General features: G+C 37.7%; 1 protein-coding gene across 4 annotated transcripts in view; it reads right to left on the bottom strand.

Moving 5' to 3' along the window:
• The window catches only part of PCCA (propionyl-CoA carboxylase subunit alpha), a 276,287-nt gene that overhangs the window by 41,396 nt on the left and 213,104 nt on the right, over positions 1–21,787 (bottom strand). For all 4 annotated transcript variants that reach the window (XR_010428426.1, XM_064646092.1, XM_064646093.1 and 1 more), the window contains one exon: positions 16,100–16,153. Coding sequence is in view for 3 of the 4 variants with exons in the window: in XM_064646092.1 (XP_064502162.1) it covers positions 16,100–16,153 (54 nt within the window). In the remaining variant the exon portion in view is untranslated. The remainder of the gene's footprint in view (positions 1–16,099; positions 16,154–21,787) is intronic.

Raw genomic sequence — 21,787 nt, 5'->3', positions numbered from 1 at the left:
AATGAAACACATTGAAAATGAGAAAACCAAATCTTCATTTTGATTCACAAGGCAGATGTGCATACAGTTGAGCACACAAAATCGATCTGACAATGTTTTAATAAACACAGGTAGCTGCAATATCTGTTAATGCCGGACCATTTCAGGAAACAGTGCTCACACTACACTGATAGATCATGCTACACCAACTCTTCCGAACAGAAACGTGAAGTCCTCTCCCCACCCGTGCCCATGTCCAATTCATCCCTTTCTCTGATTCTAATTCCCCAACATCAAAGTACAGGGATGGAGCTTAGAAAAACATCTCAGACAAAGCTTCATCCCCCTTCCCCACTGAAGCTTCAGAGCAGGGAACAGGCGAAGAACTTAAGTGCTGCCTTTTTGCCTCCCAACATCATTGGCTGGTCTAATAAAAGATGCTGGTTTTTCCCTGTGAAACTTGCCTCAGTATCTTATACCAGTTCTTTTCCTTTCAGCAAGTCTTGCCTTTAATATCTAGTGATATTATACAAAGAAAATAGACTGAAAATATGTGTATTAGCTCTTCGAACATTTATTTTTCCCCAATGGAAAAGGTCAGTGGGCTAGTGCATTAACCTCCTTCATAGCACAATACACATTGCCTCTCACAGAGGCAGAAGAGCAGAAATCTTGTTCCAAGAGTACACTACTTTCTCTCTGACCCTATGAGGCAGTAACCTTCTATTGCCCAGAGGAGTTTCTTCCTCGATGGCCTCTCAGACCACCTTACAGCTGGCTCACACACTTTTGAAAATCACTCCTTAAGAGAATAGCCCACCTCCCTTTAAGCACCTGTTTGAGTAATTTCAGGAAATGTGTTCCTGACTCAGGCTAATCCTTCCTGGCTAGTCATCTTCCCTTTCCTTCCCAATTCACTATTATCCTTTAATTGTTGATTTGATCTCACATGTTCCAAGTCATCGGGGCTCCTTCTTCACTCCTGCACAGGACTGGTTCAGCAGGAATCCCTAAGATAGTTAACACCTGGTAAGCCTCTTGTCAGTTTATGAGGGAACTCCATTTCAAGAAACTGAAGGCAGTAGTTTTGGCTTAAAGAAGATAAGGTTTTACTCTTCTTTTATTAAGGTACAAAATTAAAGAATTTACTGCTGCTTGTGTAATGTAACAGTTATTCAGCGTTTTTACTCCTTCGCCCTCATTTAACCTTAGCCATGAAACTTGTTGGGGATGGAAGAAAAAAAAGCAAAGTAGATGCATTTTCTTTCATCTTTCTTCTGGAAGTCAAACAAAACTACCAGCTGATGAATGTCCATTTGTACCACAGATGTTAATACAACACTAAACGAGACAAAAATGACCAATGCAGTTTGCAAGGCTCCCTGTGACGTACAGTCATTAGGCAACACTGAGACTGGCACTAACCTAAACTGGTTTTGCATACGCAGCCAATACGTTTCAATTATTCATGTCAATGTTCTCATCACACACAGTTGGATTGAGTGTAACCGTGACCACATTCCACCAACCTTTACCAAAAATATAAATGGTCTGTAAAGTAAATATTAGCAACATACAAAGGAAAGACTTCAGACGAGTTCACAGATAATTTTACAATTTGTACTTGCAAGGTGAAGTACCTGTTATTAGCAAAATGTGTGGAGAGGCCATCCAGCATATTAGAAAGATCAGTTTAAGCCATCATTTGGCTCGAATCACAACACATTCCAGGAACCCCATAAACAAAGACATGTGCAATGTTAACTTTCTCTTTTATGCTGACAGCTTTTTTCTGCCGTATAATGACCTTCCTGCACAGTGTGTGTTACCATAAAAAGAAACAGAGCCCAGTAAAATTAGAGGAACTGCTTAATATCAAAACGTTTTATCTGAGGAAGAACTCACTGCCAGTATAAATATAAAAAGCACAAGAATTAAAAAGTATTTGTTTTGCTGTCTCTTCTTTAAGTTTAGATTGTTCAAACAAACCTAGCTTGAGTTTTCAGTTACTCTGCACTAGATAGTCCTCCCAAAGGCTGAAATGGTACTCCAGAGAATGTGAACTTGGCTCCAATTTCAGACAATTTTCATCTTCTTTTTCTGACAAAGAGAAAAGTATTTGAATGCTTTGTCTGTAGCCAAGAATTTGGATATGAAAGGCACACCAGTAAACAAGTCACCAAAATGGGCCACCACTACACAGACTGTAGAGCATGCTTGTTTTGAAAAAAAACTCTGGCCCAAAAGACACTGTTTTATTTTACAAGCAGAATGCTAATGTGAGATTTTAGTTAGATTTTATCTCTCTCATCTAAGTACAAAAGAAAAGCTACATGCATTTTTGATAGACAGAGTCTAAGTCTGCTATTTTGTTTGTACGAAGAAAACTGAAAAGAAAGATAACACAAGAACCTCACAGCTTGGTAAAATGCTTCACCAAACTGAATTATTTTTTTAGTTTTATTTGAACTACTACAGAGAGCCAACAACCCTTATTCATAGCATATCGGCATTCCCAGAATGAAAAATGAAACTTTAAGAATGTCATTGTTTGTACCAAACGTACACTAGCTTCTACCATGGCAACTATCCCACAAAACCCTAGCAAGGCTAATCACAGTTTCCAAAGGTTTATTATCTTTTATCTCAGGGAGGCATTCAAATGCACTATGGCTGCCTGGCAGTTAAGGCAGATATTTTCCTCACCCAAAAGAGTTTTAATTTTAGCCTCACACATTTGGTGATAATACATTTCTGAAAATCAGAGAACATGCCAGCCAAAAGCTCACACCGGTTCCAGCGTGGAGCTTCTTGCTCCATGAAGTGGCACATAAGCAGAACTGAGCAATAGCCCGGCGATGCCAGGGAGGCTTCACTGAGCACGCCAGTAAAGTCTCCCTAAGCTGGCCAGAAACCCAAGAGAAGGAAATGAGAGTGATTATATACAGCTGAGCAAGCACAGTACAGAGACTCCTAAATCAGTGATATGGTGTTCACTGCTGGTGTTCTGTGGTAAAAATGTTTACCATCTGTGTTACTCTCTCTTTGTTATGGACACTAATGGAGCCTTCAAACATAAAAGCATGGGGGTGGGGAACAAAAACACGATTAAGCCAAAGTACTTTAAAATCACTTTTAGCTGTATATTACATAAGGAAAGCCTGACACTAAATGAAAAATGGATCAAAACCAAAACACAAGCAGTTTTCAGGCTGAGCTCAATAGGGCTCCACAGCACTGGGTTACTCTGCCCTGGAGGTCTAGTTCTGAGCTATCAGTCACAGACAAATCCTTTGGGTACTGAGAAGTGGCTCTAGTTTGGACACAAGAGAGTGAGGTATATTCTAATAGCTGCTAGGGCTTTCAGCTCTACACTGAGCATGCCTGTGGCAGTGAGTTTCCTAGGAAGCAACTGCACTTGCACAAAGCTTTTCTGCAGAGGAACTTCTCTGCTGCTTGTCTCCTGCTGCGAAGAAGCCACAATGGCCTGGAGAGTATGACAGTCTGTAGTGAAGCCAAAAACTAATATATGCCATTCAGTTAGCAGTCTGTGCAAAAACCAAGCATCTGATGAGCTCATGCGAGGCATCTCACACTGTCATACATGAAAATTAGTGGAAATCGCAACCTCCAGCCTGACTTCCATCCCAGACATTCTTTTGCTCTGCTAATCAAAACCTATATACAGAAAATGAGTTCAAACAGCCTGATATCTCCACTACAACCTCAAGCCATTGCCTTATAATATCTTCCCACAGTCTGTCCCTCCCTCGCTACACCCAGAGCAACACCGCAGGGGATCTGTGGTAACAGGAGTCCATCCTGCTTCCTTCAAGCCCACGGAAGACAGCTTGGCTCAGTCTCCTCTACTTCTACTCAATATAACTAGCTATTGGAGTGCCTATTCTCCAAGCCCAGCACATCCAAATTCTTTGGCAGTCAGTGTCCAGTTTCAATAGAGTTGTCTATAATTTGAGACTAACTATTCAACTCAGTACATGCACGCATTGCAGCTGTGCAATGCCACATGATCATCTGTCAGTGAGAATAATCCTTGAGATGTTTCAGGTAAGTTGTTACATCTCTCATGTTACTGCTGCCGGTTCAACCATAATTCTAGCAGAGCTGGAGTGGAGTTTGTGAACAAAAAACCAAGCCAGCAAGAAGAAAATCAGAAGTAGAACAGCAGTTTGTTTTCTCTACAGCTGAAGAGGCCTCCCAGCAGTCTCATAATGCTGATGAAATTGGTGGCACCTGCCACATGACCAAACCCAAAATACTACATGGGTTTGAAAAATGCTTCAAGAACTGGTATGAAGTTGGAAGAGCTTCTGCAGAGCTGACACATCTGAAAAGAATACAACTGGATCAATCTTGGACTCAAAATGCACCACTGCTAATGCATGGTCTCCGCAGATGAACCACTGAGGGTGGATCATTCAGTGATGTCTTGTGAAAACTCCTGAATACAACACCATTAGTGCATTCTGCTACACACCTATGTGTCCACCACAAGTGTTCAGTCTTTTTCAGATTAGAAATGGAGCTTCTGACCTCTCCTTAACCGGATACTTCTCAGTGCAGTCATACAAGCTTGGGAAAAGAATGATTATTCTCCTTTACACTCGGTATTAGCACAGGCCTGGAATTGCTTGTCCTGATTTTCTCCATTTATATCACTTCTGTGTCACTGCCCAGGTGCCCCGGGGACACCCAGGAATTTGCAAAATCACTGAGTACATCGTCAAGATGTGGAGTTCGTAGAGATATTCAAAAGCCAGTTGGACACAGCCCTGACCAGTCTGCTCTCATTGATCCTGCTTTGAAGGAGTGGGTGGTTCGTTTTAATCTCAAACATTCTATGACTATGAGAGTCTTCTCTGGCCTCTCTGAGTGTATTTGTATGGTTACTCCACATGTAACATTGAATTTCTATTTGGCTATTGAAGACAAATTAGGAAACATTAATGTTCTGGGTTTTCATCTTGCTTGCAGTCTGGTGAAAAAGATTTTAAGGGTGAAGCAATTCTTTGCCTCTCTTGCACCTTGAGATGCTTCCTAACTTTTCAAAAGTTACCTTTCAATTTACAGAAAACCTGAGTCAGCACTTTATACCATAAAGAAGGATATTTCCATTATCATGTACTCTTGTTCTAAGTCAATGTGTCAAAAACAGATTGTGGGACAGATACCTTTCAGAATGTAGCTGTGATTCTCTTGATGCAGTGTCCAGATTTGGCTTAGGTACAGCAAGCACATTGGGTTGTTCTGCTTGCTGAGTATTTGTTAAATATTAACAGTGGGCTTGGAGCTTGCAAGGCTAAGGGAGGGCTTCCCTACAGCTCTTTTATAACCAAAAAGACAAACCTAGGGAGGAAAAAAAACCCAAAATAACAGAAAACCCTCACAAAAAAAACAAGGAACGCCCGAAGACTTGTAACAGAACACTAATGTATTTTAAAACTCAAACATCTTTGTTTTTCCTCATATGAAGACTGACGTCAAAGAAAGCAACAAATGAAAATTTCTTCTGAGGGCATGTGAGGAGAAATCACTCTAAGGGTAGGGAGAAGGAGGAGGTAGTACTGGAAACATAGGACATTACCACAGCTTTCCTACCCACGGGGCTTTCTGGCCTTCCCATGTCCCACTCGGAGCTGCTGCTATGTCATATACACTGAAGCTCTTTGGCACAGGGGCAGTTTGTTTTCACTGTCCTTACAACAGTGTGGGCCTTTCCTTTTCATCCCCATTGCCCTGACCTCTCTTTTCTCCCTCCCTCCCCCCAGTCAAACAATTATCATTAGATGCAGGAAGAACCTTGTTGTGGTTCTGCTGTTCATAACACAATTTGCTATGCAAATACTTCCTGTGCACCCTGCCAACATGGCACCTCTCCAAGACATAAGACTGGTGTTTGGGAGATGGTCACACAAGCATACTTCCTACTACCACTGCTCTGTCCTTCACCTTCCTTTGCCTTACTGTGAGGCAAGGGCTCTAAATACCAAATAGCATGAATGAAATGGAGACTGCCTGCTTGTGAGTAATACCAGGATGAGTGCTTGCAGCAGTGTCCATTGCTGTTCTTCATATAAGCAGAAATGCACAGGATCTTTGTTAAAACATCATTAACGTAATTTTCAATGTAATTTACACATAAGAGAATTTATAGGAAACTTTAGTTTCATAAAAACATTCAATTAACTGTCTGTTCCTGCATGATAAATTCCCCTGTTACTTGCACAGAGCCTTAAATGAACAGTGGAAAAAATTTGCAGAGCTTCAAAATACTGATTTGACATGCAGTGAAGAAAATGGATAGACAAAGGAAAGACTTTTGTGTTACAAGAGTCCCTGGTATTCCCCATCTATAATACTTATATGTTAACTCCATTAGCTGTATGTGACTTGCTGATGCACAGCAATTTTTCTAAAGTTCGTTCTTATCCTCATCTTTCTCCTAAATGCTACTTACAGAAAAACATGAAAGTTAATGTCAGATTAATACTAATATCTCTCTTCTCAACTCATGTATCTTTCTAGCAAGAAAAAAAACCAACAAACCAAAACACAAGTATGCCTAAAAGAACCTGAAACAGGAAATGTACAAGAGAAGCAAACTGAGAAAAGATGAAGAAGTTAAATATGGCAGAAAAAACAAAGAAAAGATGACTAGAAAGAAGAAATTAAGTATCAGGAAAAAAAGATTTGACATGGCATACAACAAAGGCTTTAGTAATGAAGACAGGAAGAATAAACTTCAAGTAGAAGGCAATAAATTCTATCAAACGAGACAACACAGAAGCGGACCACTTTAAAGACAGCATGGTTGAACACATTCTGGAGTTCATGAAAGGCATCCAGAAAGAGGAACTGAAACCAGTTTTAGTTAAGAGACAAATGCATGGTCAAGGGTTTCAGCTGTGGGCACAAAAAAGTATGAAACACACGAAGCGCATGACGACAGCACTTAGAGCCCCACACCGGTTTCCCACCTGCTTCAAAGAACCATTTTGTTTTGTTAAGTTTGACCTCTGATATGGTCTGAGAGTTGGCCTTTCCCTGATGGTCCTAGCAGTAGACATATTTTAGAGATATTTCAAAGACAGACAAAATGCAGTGAAACAAAAATGTCAAAAAAATTAGTTATTCCATCAGTTCATGGATTTAATTTATATCCTACTGTTTACTCATCTTTTGTCATGTATCTTAGTGCTTTAACAATAGAAACACAAAATTCACTAAGTAATCTCTTTATCTGAACTTGGGCTACAACGCATAGTAATTATGATCAGTGTGTAGCAATATTTTCACTGTTTAGGACAGGAAGTGAGAAATCCGGAACACATCTAAAATTGCATTAGGGATTTGTGTAGACAGAAGGTAATTACACAAAGTGGACTTTGGCCAAGACTCACAGAATATGAAGCAATCTCAGAACCTTGTGCAAATTATCATGGGATCTTTAATGGTAAGTGGGCTAAATCTTCGTTTAAATTGTCCTAGAAAGCATGTCTTCTCTAATAGCATATTGTCCTTTTGCTACATGGAGTGACAGGACCATTGTATTCCAAAATTAGATGCACTGTCGAACTACAACACACAAGTAGAAAAAACAAAAACAAACAAACAAAAAGAAACCGCAAAGCACAGTCATTTAAAAAAATAGACCAGGAGAAGACATCTCAAGTGTTTCACATGCATAGAATTACTTGTTTCCCTCTCTAATTTATTTCAGGTTAGTAAGAGACCCCTTATTTTAGGTCAGTGCTATGACAATGGAAGTATGCCAATTTAACCTTCATTTTCTTAATTAGCATTTGACGAGAAGCCTGTCCTCTTCTACAAATATTTCCTTCCATAAGGAAGAATAACCTTGAACAGAAGACAAAACTAAGACAAGGAGAGGAGAAAAATGAAACTGAAGTTCCCAATATATTTACATGTCTTTAAAATATATTTATTTACATACACTTAAAATGTAAATAAAACAGATCTGAGTAAAAAAATCACTTCATCTCCCAGGAACAAGCACAGCATTATATCTGTATTCATAGCTACTCTGGAGAAAACCAACCAAAAGTCCCTCTTTTACATATGCTTCCTACCATGGACCATGGTCTCATGTAATTCATTGTTTATCTAGTCTGGACACAAAAACACCATGAAAAAGCAATCACAAGGCAGATGGCTGGTTTCACTAATCTGACCCTATTTCTTCCAAGTAAATCTAGACTACAACAGTGCTGCCCCAAATAATCCACCATTCCTATAATACTTAGATTTGCATATTTAGGTTAGAAATGCCTGGCATTGCTGGATTAAGATCTTCCCCCCATAAAACAATGCTTTGTCATAAATTCTACCCCAAAGACCATTCTGATTCTTAAATGTCCACACACTGAAAACCTGTGTGGAAGCATGCTCACAAAACATTCTCACCAACGCTCACCTCTACAACTGTAATGCATTTTACTCTACTTAAACCTGACCATAAAGAGTGACAAATGCAAAGATTCTTCTGTAGCCGCCCCCATGATAACAGATGACAAGATGCAGCACAAGCTTCATCTCTTGCTAATTAAACGAATCAATTAAGAGACTATTGTTGCAACTGTGTAACTGCTGTTCTATAGTGGCAATAACAACCCCACGGGGAGGTCTTTTACTACATTAAAATGCTGTCCTCCACAACTCCATTTGATATTATTAGAAACAGTTATTTGCGTCTTGCTGTCATATTAGTAGCAAAGGCAAATTATGGAAATATGCAGACCAGAATGGTCCCAGTATGAGATCAGGTTTGGTTTTCAACCTCCAAGGGAACAATTGCTGAAATTCCAAAGTTCCCTAAAGTTCTTTAATGGAACTGATAAATCTATCAGCACAGCATCCATTTAGATTCTAGGTAAGGGTCACATATTTGCATACTTTCCTGCTAAGCTGATACAATTCAACTAGATAAATTATCATATTAAGTTTACCCTCCTGAGTTAAACTGATGGAGTTCAAAATTGTTTTCGATGGTTGTCATTAATCGCTGTTACATCCTAAATGCTCACTTTGAAATCTAATTGTGCTGGTGTACCAAGGGTCATATTAATAGCATTTTTAATGTTAAATCTTTGTAAAACATGTTTATTTTACTGATATTACCATCAAAGCCTAAAAGACTAATAAGAAAGAAAGTACATTTATTATCAATAAAAACTTCATTTAAAATTTACATTCAGAGACTTAAATTAGCTTTACTAGCTTCATCATGCCTTTGTCATTAAGATTCCTGGTTAAGCTTCAAAGCCATATAAATTAATACCCCTAAACAGTTTTTGGGTATATGCCAAAGTTGGAGACATCAGAAAGCTGTTTAAAAACATGGGCTACATGTATGTTTCTTACTTGGCAGTAGACATCTTCATAACAAAATGTTCATCTTCACTATGGGGTGACAGTCTTGATACAATTAAAAAAAACTAGAACAACAACACTTCTTCGGCCAAATAAAACAACTAATAATCATTTCAACACTGGTGAATCATAGTCTACCAAAGGAAATCAATTGAGTTACCTTTTGATAAGCTGTCCACTTGTAATCTGAGAAGTAATAGGCTAACCAACTAAGTTCAGTCCTTGTCCTTGAAGTGTTCCTGAGCTCAGTAAGAAAGAAACTTGTCAAATGAGGTAAGCAAAATCAAAATCCTTCTTTTCCATTTGCTTATCTCTGAGGGATAATGGGCATCATTTATTATAAACAAAGACTACTCTACTATAGATCACACACATGCTACGGCATCCACCAACATTAAGGACTTCGAGTGTTTTCTTATTTCTCTTTCCAAAGGACTCCTGAGTAAGATTTCCAAAATAATCCTAAGTGATTTTAGGGACACGGCTTTTGGTAACGCCAGGATTTCTAAATCTCTCAGGCGTTTCTGAGTTTTTCTCCAATGGACAGTTTTGACACATTCACTATACCTTCTGCTTTAAACATGCAAATATATAACAATTGAAATGGGAACAGAATGTGTAGCTGTGTGACTGCACCTGATCATTCACATCCTGTGAACTGCAACAATTCTCAGTGTCAAGTCCTAATGACAGTCACTACTTTCACAAGTGAAATCCTTGTTGCATGAATTATCCACTTTCCACAGAATACTGCAGCACCTTGTTGCCAGGCTCAGGATTCTCATCGCCCATGTTCAAAAGGGACTAGAGGAAGTTAATTATTTCAGAAGAAACTTCATGTTTTTCCTGGTGACACCTTCTGCACTACTGAAATGCCACTGACAACAGCTCTAATACTAGGACTGTGAATCACAGTTCCTCTGAAAATGGATGAAAAGAACATTTTCATGTACAACAGTACAACAGTACAATTCCCTTTAGATCAGCAGGGACCATAATCTTAAGACTTGTGAAAAGGGAGAGTAAAAGAACCATTTTAAAAAAGACATTAGGTTGCAAAATAAACACCTACCAGACTATATTTATTTTTTTGTGGTTAATACTCTACATATTTCAATAAATACCACCCTTGTAACCTCTGCAGGTTTTCAACCAATGTTTGAAAGTCTGCATAAATCTTCAGTATCTAGTTTCAGAAATAGTCATATACAGAAAGAAAAGCATAAAGAAAGAACTGCAATGATTTGTAAGGGTGAAAGAAACAGGTTGTGAAACATTTGTCTTTGTAAACTACATTAGACATACAGTCTAAGCTTTGTAAGAATGCAGGGAGAAGAAAAAAGGAGGAGGAAGCTGTCTGAAAGCTGAGATTACAGACAAACTGAAGAGTTTCAGGACAATTTGTAAGCCTCCGTAATGGGACAAAAAGTTGGAAGGTTGTTATTGGAGCAAAAGTAAAGTCATGGCAAGAGGGAGCAGAAAGGAGAATCAGCAGTGAGAATAAAAGTTAGTATACTGGCCTGTAGGTCCTAAGATTACCTTAGATACATAACTGATGAAAATGCAGTAAGAGAAGAAGCAAAGGCAAAGATTTTGAGGAATGCCTTTAGGTAAAGCTCTCCATTTCTGACCAACTTCTTGAACAGCATACAGAGCTAAACCCTAATTATGTATGAAACATCCCTTTGCCAATCTACCTGGAAGCAACCAGAAAACAATCAAAAAGTCACTAAGTGTGATGACTACTGTACCAAAATGCATGCCAGCGACGCTAAAAAGTATGGCTGGGGCTCGGCAGAGACTAGTTTTCCTAAATCCAGTGTTCTTGACCTGGAATTTGCAGATCTGATCACAGTGGTGGGTTCTCAGGACTATTTTAAGTGGGTCTGTAAAAAGGCTGAAGAAAAGCAAGTGGAGCATCAACAGCCTAACAGTAATCATAAGCTACCAGAGCAAAACTTCAAATGTTTTGTAGATCAAAGGTGGCAAAAAGCACTCTATCAGGGATGAGACTAAAGCAACAAAAAAACCTCCAATGAGACATGAACAAAGAAAACTGTTCTAGGAAACTCAGAAAGCACCTAAAGAGGAACTGATTCTTAGGCCAGAGTACCATGTGGGTTTGTATATTGTGTTCCCCACTGAAGGAACATTAACTGATATACTGAGCAACATGACTAGCATGTCACCTACATGTTCTTTCACTGTTCCCCAAAGGAAAAAAAGTGTTTATATTGCTGCTCTGGTATTAGAGAAGATCAAAGAAATAGTACAAAAGATGAGCAGAGGATAAGGACTGTCTCTTTTGAAGAAAGTCTTCTCCTGGGCCAGCAAAGCGTTGCTGTCAAGCATGGCCTGCAGTCCAAAGCTGACAACAGCATTACAGATGTGATGGAGTCAGGCTGCTCACTATCCGAACATACACAACTTCTTTATTTGAAATTCTACACAGAGGCCATTACACACAGTTTAGAACACCTTAAATGCTTCCACAATAATCTGCAGTTCTCTATATATTCGCAGTTTCTTAGCGATAAAGGCTGCCTGCCCAGACGTGTTCCGTTGCCAAAATCCAGCTGTGAGCCTTGAATAACCAGCAAATGACTAGGGCCAGCAAAAAACATTTATCTCATGTAAGAGAACAGAAGGTGGAATGAAAAGACAGAAGACACAACAGAAACTGGAGGCTAACTAGATAGACAGGAATGAAGGGTGAACTTTGGTCCTCTGAAGAAAGTACTCAAACATACAGTTTTTTGAATCACAGAAGATGAAGCAGAAGCTCTGTGCAGAGAACTTAGTATAGCTTTATGTATTTATTTAATATAGTTCTTTACATCTAGAGAACAAATCATGAGGAGCAGCTGAGGAAGCTGAGGTTGTTTAGCCTGGACCAAAGAAGGCTCAAGGGGACCTTCTCACTCTCTACAACTATCTGAGTAGCCAGGTGGGTGTCGGTCTCTTCTCCCAGGTAACAAGCGATGAGAGGAAACAGCCTCAAATTGCACCAGGGGAGGTTTAAATTGGATATTATGAAAACTTTTTTCACGGAAAGGGCTGTCAAGCATTGAACAGCTGTCCAGGGAAGTGGTGCAGTCACCATCCCTGCAGGTAGGGACATGTAGATGTGGCACTTGGGGACATTGTTTAGTAGTGGACTTGGTAGTGCTGGGTTAATGGTTGGAATCAATGATCTTGGAGAACTTTTTACAACCTAAACAATTATGTGATTCTATGTTTTTGACAAACCAACTTCTGTGAGCTGCCTACACATACAAGACAACTCATAAAAGACATGTTTTCTGTCCTCTTGCTTTTGGGCACAGTTTTGGACATTAATCTAAAGCATGTACTATCTTGTTTCCTTTTTCTTTGTACAATATATAACACAATCAGATTCCTCAGTATTATGGTAATGCTATTAATAAATACAATATCTAAATATCTAAATTTTAGTGTAAAGTGGCAAAATAGCAGGACTCCCTCAGCACATCATATCTAGTAACATTCATCAGAGGGGACAAATGAGTAAAAACTCATGTAAAATCTCAGTTACATCAATAACCCAGGATCTGCTCTGAAATAATTTAATTAGGACTCAATATTATTACCACAAAAAAATTATGCCAAACCAGTGCAGTTTCCCATTCAACACTGTACTTCTTACAGCTACAAGTTGGTCGCTCCTCAGGCAGAAATATCCTTATACATTCTTCGAAAGCATGAGTCCCTATCATATCTGAGACTCACAACTCTCTGTCAAAACACAATTTGGAGGAAATAAGCTATCTAATGCCACTACAATTTGGAGAGAAATGCTCAAGTAGGAATTAATTTCTACTCATGATCAGAAACAAACAGAAACATTATTACAAATCCATATAGACCCCCAAATGATGCTAACAGCGTGCACTCAGTGCTGGGGAAAGCAACATGATTTTTCCTGTTCTCCTGTTACCCTAACAGAAACATTTGTCCTACTGTCCAGATGTTTATCATATGTTATGCAGCAGAACTCACATTACACTGTTGTCTTTCATCTGCAATGCAGTTTTCTCTGTCCTCCACCTAACTAACTGGGACAGCAAGGATATTTCTAATAGAGAAGCACAACTTTCACTTCCCCTCAGAGTGTCAACTGCCTTGCTGAAGCAGAGGGTTGTGTTTTATCAAAATCCAGTAGCAGAGCTGTTTTTACCATATAATGTCAAAAAATCAAGTGAAGCCACTTATTGAAGCTGATGCCTTCCTGACAAGCCAAGCAAGCTGTGCTCCTTATCAGCTGGTTCTAAAAATATATTCTGCTGGACAGGCCAGCGGTCTGTACACTCAGTAATGTCGTGCTGCCTGCTACCACTGGAGTGCCATCAACATTTGTCCTGATCAAAAGGAACACAGAATGCTCAGAGCTATCCTTAAGGTTTACTACTATGAAAAAAGAGTAGAGAAGTAATTTTGCAAGCTGTTTATTATGTTGATAACACGACATCATCATCATAATAATGAGCAATCAAGAGTCTTTTGCTGTTAAATATTCCTTTCAAACACTTACTATGTTGACTGTACTTAGCAAGGGTTTAGTAAGATATGTAATGGTGAACTCAAAATGTATTTCTAGGGCCTTCATTAAGATGACATTTTCTTTGTTTGAACATTTACATTTGTATATGTGTACACATACACACACAGGTACACACATATAGACTGTGCAGCAATTTGTAGGAGATATCATTGTATCCTTCTCCCCATTACCTAAGCTGAGTGTATTAAGTTTAAATCAGAAGACTAGAAGGATGTTAAACAAGTAAAGGACAAACTAAATAGCAAATAGGGGAAAGGAGGCCATTAGGCTAGAGGAACTGACAGAAGCACAGGTGCAGACTCTGCTTTGGATTCTGTGGGAAAACTGGTACTGGGGCAAACCCTGGGAAGCAGACTTCATTACTGCTTCTCTGCCCTGCTCGCTGAAGCTCTCTCTCTAGGTTTGATCAGCAAGACACGGGCATAATTTATATTAAATAAAAAAATTACAGACAGAATACTAAAGGCTTTTCTGTTTAGTCCTCCTGAGAATTTTAGTTGTAATCACATACTTGATTTCCCCAAATAATTAGGATTCAATAAACACACATGAGCTAGTCAGTAAGATCTAACATATATTACAATCCCTTAGCTGTTTCATCATCTTTTTTTTTTTTTAAAGCTAAAAGCACATCAATTCTATTTCCTCTTTTATAAGCTTTTCCTGCTACAAAAGGCTCAGAACACAAGTTCTAGTCTGTAAGTAGGACTTAGGGGCACTTCTAATAAACAAATACAAAATATTTGCATAGCTAACTTAACAACAAATTTAATTTTTAATGTCACTAAATACACAATCAGAATTTTTCCTGCAACAGTACCCAGTTACAGAGGAACCAATTAAAATCTATTCAGTATTAACAAGTTGCATTTGTGTTTATGTCTTATCTACTTGGAGTAATTATTTTATTCTCACACAAAGACTATCCAATCAGTTACCTGGCAGCAATCTCACATATCCAGGTTGCAACTCCAGAGCTGAAGCATCATTATAAATACAACAGTGCAGAACAAAACTTTTGTTTTATGACAGCAGAACTGTCATTCTGCTTGAGACTGAGACAAATAAATGAATATGCATATATAGAGATCTATTATCGAAGTAAAAAAATATTGGGGCATTTTTCATTTCTAAAAACCAATATGCAAGGTATGTAAAAACATACATGCAAGGTATTCTTGTTATGTTTACCCTTACCATGTTACACCTTACAAAAAATGGCTTTGTAGGACTTGTAGAAGAACTAATAACAAGTAAGTAGAATGAAAGCATGATCATATGCAATCTTAATCTACTTTTGTTGAAAACATATAGTGCACAAAGATGGTAGGTCCTGCAGCAGGCAGAACATACTTACTTTAGAGAATACTTCAATTTTATTTCCTTTTCAGAACTATTTTTAGTGCACATGGAACTTGGAAAAATTCAATGACTGCATTTTAATCATGCAAATCATGGAAATGGAAGTTGCTTCAATCACATGTATGTTTATAAGCATCCATAACCTAATGCAAAACTTCAGTTTCTATATTATACATGACTGCTCCAGATAATAATTTTATTAGCAAATTCTGACTAATGGTATAAAACCTGATCTGGATTTTAGTCGAACTTCTATCCAGTAAACAAAATCTAGAAGAACTGCAGAGCTACCAAATCTAGTTAGAGTGAGAAAAGGATAGAACACTTTTCATTATTAATTAGTCTTTTCATAAGACAGTTACTGATCCACCTCTGGGATATAAAAGCATGTGATAAGGTGAAGCAATAGAGATCACACAGTTGAGGTGGTGAGGAAGAATGGGATTTACACTGATGCAGATCAAACCTCAGTATATTGCAATAAGCTTACAAGTCTACAACCCCATTATTTTTAAATCCCTTCCAAATGAAACAGATGCAGACTTGCATCAATGGAAATGTGGAACACAGATACTGTGCACTGTGCCCTGGAAGTTATCTTCAGATATTTGCCTACATTCACCTGTTGAGCTCAGAACAATTACACATAATACTAACCATCAGAAATACATGTGTAAATGTGCTACCAGTGTAACTTACCTATTTTCTATTTACATTATATTCTTCTACCAATATAACTCTTGACAATAGTTATTAAATGCTTACCACTGTGCCTAGAAACTGAATGCTTGTCTCTCCAGAGGCATTCCGAGAAATGCGCTGAAAAACACAAATGTAAGAACTGATTAAAGCATCTCCAGAATTTGTAACCGTTCCATTTTATGACATCACCACAATAAAAAATAATTGAATACACAAATCTATAAAACAGATAAAATAATTTCCTTCAACAGAAGTACTAGAAACCTAAATCATACTTCACCTCAGATTTTGGTTTTAGTTCAGTCAACTCGATAAAATTTATTTTTGAAGAACAATGAAAGCAAATATGTCCAAGTACAACACAGTAAAACCTTGGGCTCAAATGCCATGAATAATGAGGCTTCTGCCATCTCCAAACGTCTGTAATTCTGTATTCATGATACCCACATTTAGTATTATCTTCATTCTCTCCTAATGAGAGACATTTTAATCTCTTTTTAAAATGCAAACCTCCAATGATGCTACTTTGAAAATAGAAAAAAAAATGACCTTATGAAATGTCTGGTCACCTACTGTGGTTCAAGAGTTGATTGAAGTTATTAAACAGTCTTCAAATATTACATTGTCAATAAGCCACAAGACAATGCAAGAGAAAATACGTTCCTGATTTCACACAGCATTAAACATAATTTAAATATGCAAAATGTATAAAGAACTCTTTCTTTCCGTGAATTGTTTCCTCCTTCAATGTAAAAAGTGGGCATTTTTTCAATTTTCTTCCCACTGTTTAAACTACAGCACATATAGTCCTTAGTCATGGAACGCAGCCCTAATCTTACACAATGCCAGGCATACATACAAGTACCAAAGCATAGATCTGAGAAGAGTATAATTGCAAACAAAGAGCTGCACAGAAATCTTCAGCATTTTAAAGACAACAAATCATAAGAACAGGGCTGCAAATAATCTTGAGTGATCGTCTAGCCTGGAACCCCTAGCAGAAGCAAAACAACCAGTGTCACTGCCAAATGATATGTGTCTAATCCATTTTTAAAATCTTTCAATTGCAGAGATTTCACTATCTCCCTAAGCAATTTATCCCAGTGTTCCTTCATGTTTACCATTAGGAAGTTTTTTCCCAATAGTTGACTAAAATAACGCTGAGTTCAACTTTATTACGTACATTAATTCTCCTCTTTTTCATCGCAGATGGGAAACACAGATTATTCCCTTCCTCTTTACAGCTACCTACAGGTATATGAAGAACCATTATCATGGCTCCCCTAAGTTGTCTTCTCTAGACCCAATGAGAAAGTGCTAGCTATACAACAATAGCTAGATATCCCCCAAAACAATTTTAATAGCAATAAATTAAATTCTGGTCCCTTTTCACTACTGGTGCATGTTCCTCAGCTACACGTTATGAAGTAATAATTACTAGAGCCCAAACATGCTTATTTTTTTACTTAATAGGTCACACACTGACATTGCAATCTGTACAATCATATGAAAACAAAGGGTGATGTGCCAAAGCCTGACATATTTCAACAATAATGATTAATGGAATGGAAAATATGGGAAATAAAATTTCATACAAAACCTGACGTTTACTTTTATAAAGGAAACAGGAATATACACTTTTCCCACAGTCTGGGATAAACACAATCAGGTTTTGGAAACCACAAAGAAGAACAAAGTGTCGGCTGCCTACAATGAATGAACCGCATGCCAAAACAAACAAGTCCCAACCACTTGATAAGCTGTCAGAAAATGGCAAGCCGAAAAAAATTAAAGGATTTAATTTCTTTTTTTCCTGGAATGCCCTCCACCCTCGTTAGAGTTCTGTCACTTATTGTGCTACCCTTTTGTCTGCTTTCAAGGGTCATTAGAGACCTTTTCATGTCCTAATAAAAATTCCATTTTTTTTGGCTAATCTCCCTGTCATACAGAAAAACACAACTTAAAAACGAAACAAAACAACAAGAAAAATAGAGCCCTTTATTCATTTTCTTTAAAGGCTTTCAGAGGAAAGCCAGGTATCTTGACAACTCAACTTTTTTTTTACAACTGAAAAGGAAACCATTATAGTATTTCCTCACACAGATTCTCTTTAAACGCAACCAAATAAGCAAGTATTGCAATAATGAAGCCCTTTCAAAAATCAGTTAATAAAGCCAAATATATATGTACATCACGAAGGCACCTTGTAAAGCCTCAGTCTCAGGACAAGACAAAGATATGAGCCGTGTTTTTCCTGCTCTGATGCTGTTGGAGTACACTGGTATCACTGTATAGTAAATCCTCACTGCTACTGTTTGCTGTGTCCAAAATACAAAGCATTACATTCAGTTGTCAATTGCATTAAGAGTCAGTATAAGCACTAAAATCCATCTCTTAAATTAACATCCAGTGAGGGGAGGAGGAAAATAACTGAGAAGGTGACAAAAATAGTTAACAGAGGAGAAAAAGAAATTTCCCTTCTGGGTATATGTAAAAAACAAAAACAAGAAAGAAAGGTAGAGAAATTCTCCAAGTCACAAAACATATGTTACATCAAGACCAAAAAGAGAACTGCCAGGTTTTTGAGAACTGTGCTACAAAAGAAGTCAGCACATTATCATAATTAATGTTTCAAATTACAGTTGTAAATAAATTTCAGCTATTAGATGTGATTAGATTTTTTTGAAGCATATTGAAGAGTTTTTTCTGTTCCACTGGTGGGCTAGTGTTTCTGGGATGTGTAACTGTAATTGATGTTTTATAGAAAATGAAAGGACATGATTAACAATTATTCTTTTATTTTCTGCCTCTTCAGAAAAAGGACTAGTCTCCAGTTTCTCCTGTAAAGTTAGATATATACATATTCTATACCTCATAATAGATGGTTTCATATTGCATGTGATAGCACAAAAGTAATCAAATAGCGGTAACAATAGAGAATAGCTAATTATACATATTGTCATTGCTTTCCTAATAAATTGCACATTATTTGCTAGAAGGTTTACAACAAAAAGGCAAGGAAAGTCTACCATTTGTTCAAAGAGAAAACTTTACCTTGTGTTTACCTAACAATACAGTAAAAATTACATTCTTGACATAAATTATGTGATCTTAGAAATAACCAATGCTTTTCTAGTCAATTCAACCATTGCTTTTCTAGTCAATTCAACTGACAGAGCTTCAGACTAACTTAATTACTATCATATGAGTTAAAAGTATATTTTTTCCTATGAGAAAGTAACAAGCTAACTCAAATATGAAAAAAAAATCACAACTTCAAGAAAATCGATCTGCAGTCTCAAAGCTGTCAAACAGGTATGACTGTTATATAAATATTATATGTATTTTTACACACACAGGTTACAGTATGTTATACTGCATATGCCATGTATATACAAACAAAATCCTTATGCACACACGTAAAAACAGACAAGTGCATACAATCATATAAAATGTATTTGATTTTCCTTCTCTATCTTGTGTATGCTATACCATACTTATTTCACAAATAATCATTTTAATCTGTAAATCCCAGCAAATTACCAGAGGTCAGTGTGATATGACTTTAAATTCTTCTGCTTTGCCATAGAAAATTATTTCCACTTAGTTGAGTATCAATGATCTATTCATCATAAGATGCAGTAGGGTTACAATCAGCTTTGCATTAAGCCTGCCGTGGCTGAACACTTGCAGATAAAAATGATAACAACCTTTACATGAAAAAGGATAAAGCTCAGCTCAAAACATAAAATATGTATTACTGAAAGACATTCTAAACTGACAGACTTTATTAGACAACAATAAGATCTTAGAATATTTTCCCACAAATCTTTTCATATCTCAGACTCTCCAGGCTACTAGAAGTGAGCAGCTGCAGAGGAGGAAGGATACAAAACCAAAGAAACTCCAGCAGACCAAAAGCAGGTTTTTTGCCTTGTTTACAAATGAAAAGGTGATGTGTGAAGTCAGAATGAATATGAGCTGGCAAAGGCAATCATATATCTCTTTATTTAAGTTTCTCAAACCCATTCATCTTGAAAAGGTAAAGCTGGAGACCATTTCTTACAGAAAACTTACAGCTTGTCACTCAACATTTTTTGTGACTTTTTCAAGTTATGGCATGACTACATTACTAGTTGGACAAGACATTGCAAACTATACAGAACCAAAAACAAAATAACAAGCCCAGAAAATCTATAGATAGGCTATAGATAAAATTTTGAATGAAACACTGGTAGTTTCCCAGCATGGTGCTGTTTTTCAGAATGCAGAATTTCTTGCAGCCCAGCCCTATTGCTTCATTTCAACTGCTTGCTAACAGACATTCTGAACATCTTATGCCATGAATTTCAAATGGAGAATGCTATCCACTTTTTGGCCAATACTTATAAATTCTTTAAAATTCAACCTAGCAAAACACAGGCTAGAATCATCCTCAGACAGGTTTAATTAAAAAACAAATTATTCCCACAATAGGGAAGTCAGTGGAAAAAAACCCACCATATTTTAGCTTGTAAAGTTATACCAGATTCATCTGCTAGTACTTAATCTATGAGATTTTGTATGTGAGGGTGCTTGGACATCTGGAAAGCTCCATTTTCCACCTAAGTCACTCTTACCTTTGGAGTCCCATGGCAGGGTCAGAGAGGAGGAGAAAGCTGCAGAAGCAGCTGTGAAACCATTAAGTCATGCTCTCGTCAAAAAGCAAGGATTGATTTGGTCTTATCAATCTCCTTTTCCCTCTCCTTCTAGAACCTCCACAGAAAGCAGAAGTTCATTTCAGCACTGCCTTTCCACCACGCAAAATCGCAGTCAAGGCATGTAATCCCAGACTAGCAATGTAACCAAACTTTCTTGCATGCTGTAGACTTTCAGCATTGCACTACATGTTCAGACTTGTTCAGCCTCACAAACCTTTCCACTTTGGGAATCACCCTACTTTTTCACAATTTAGCATTTTGCACTGATGGTTCAGAATTTTCTCCCCTTAGAGTATGAAACTACAGATAGGAAGTTAGCCCGACTTTGTGCACTGCTCTACCCTTAGCCATTACCAGTTTCAGTTCACACTTCATAGTAAATAAAGCCTCAGTGAATTGTTCTTCCTCAGGGTATGACCACATTTTCCAGGTTCTTACAAGGCAGCAGTCATCCAGTGGGAAAAGAGATGATCAAGTCCTGCTGTTTGTGAAGCATTTTGACTTGTGAAAGGTGTCTAAGACTGATATAAATGGTACTACGCTGAAGTAGTCTTTCCCTTTAAAAGGAATCCTGCCAGGATGCTGACATACTGGTCTCCCCTGGCACCTGTTGCAAGCTACCTCAGTCCCTTTCCAGGGACTCAATGCAATCTGTTCCCAAACAGTACAAATACATATGTTAAACACAGGGTGAGTGGTTTACAGGGTATCAATCCACACAGATAATTGTGCAGGTGCAGTTTCTAAGAGGCTGAGGCACCATATTACTACTTTTTAAAAGAACCATTCTCTTAATGTCTGGGATTCAATTACAGAAGATGACTTTGGAATTTCTGTCCTCCCGTAAACAGAAAAGTAGAAACACAGATCCATTCCAATATTTCTTTAGGTGATATCCAATGTGACTGTTAAACTTGTTACCCGTTTTCGCAGAGTTTTTTTTTTAAATAAGAATATCACTGCTGTATTGCTATTACATATACAAAATGCCTTCCAAGCATGTTCATGAGATCCTTTAACCCTTTGAGACAGGTGTTATAAAGAAGTGGAT

The sequence above is a fragment of the Pseudopipra pipra genome, chromosome 2 (assembly GCF_036250125.1).
Source record: "Pseudopipra pipra isolate bDixPip1 chromosome 2, bDixPip1.hap1, whole genome shotgun sequence".
Taxonomy (NCBI): domain Eukaryota; kingdom Metazoa; phylum Chordata; class Aves; order Passeriformes; family Pipridae; genus Pseudopipra; species Pseudopipra pipra.
This window is presented reverse-complemented; position numbering and strand designations above follow the sequence as displayed.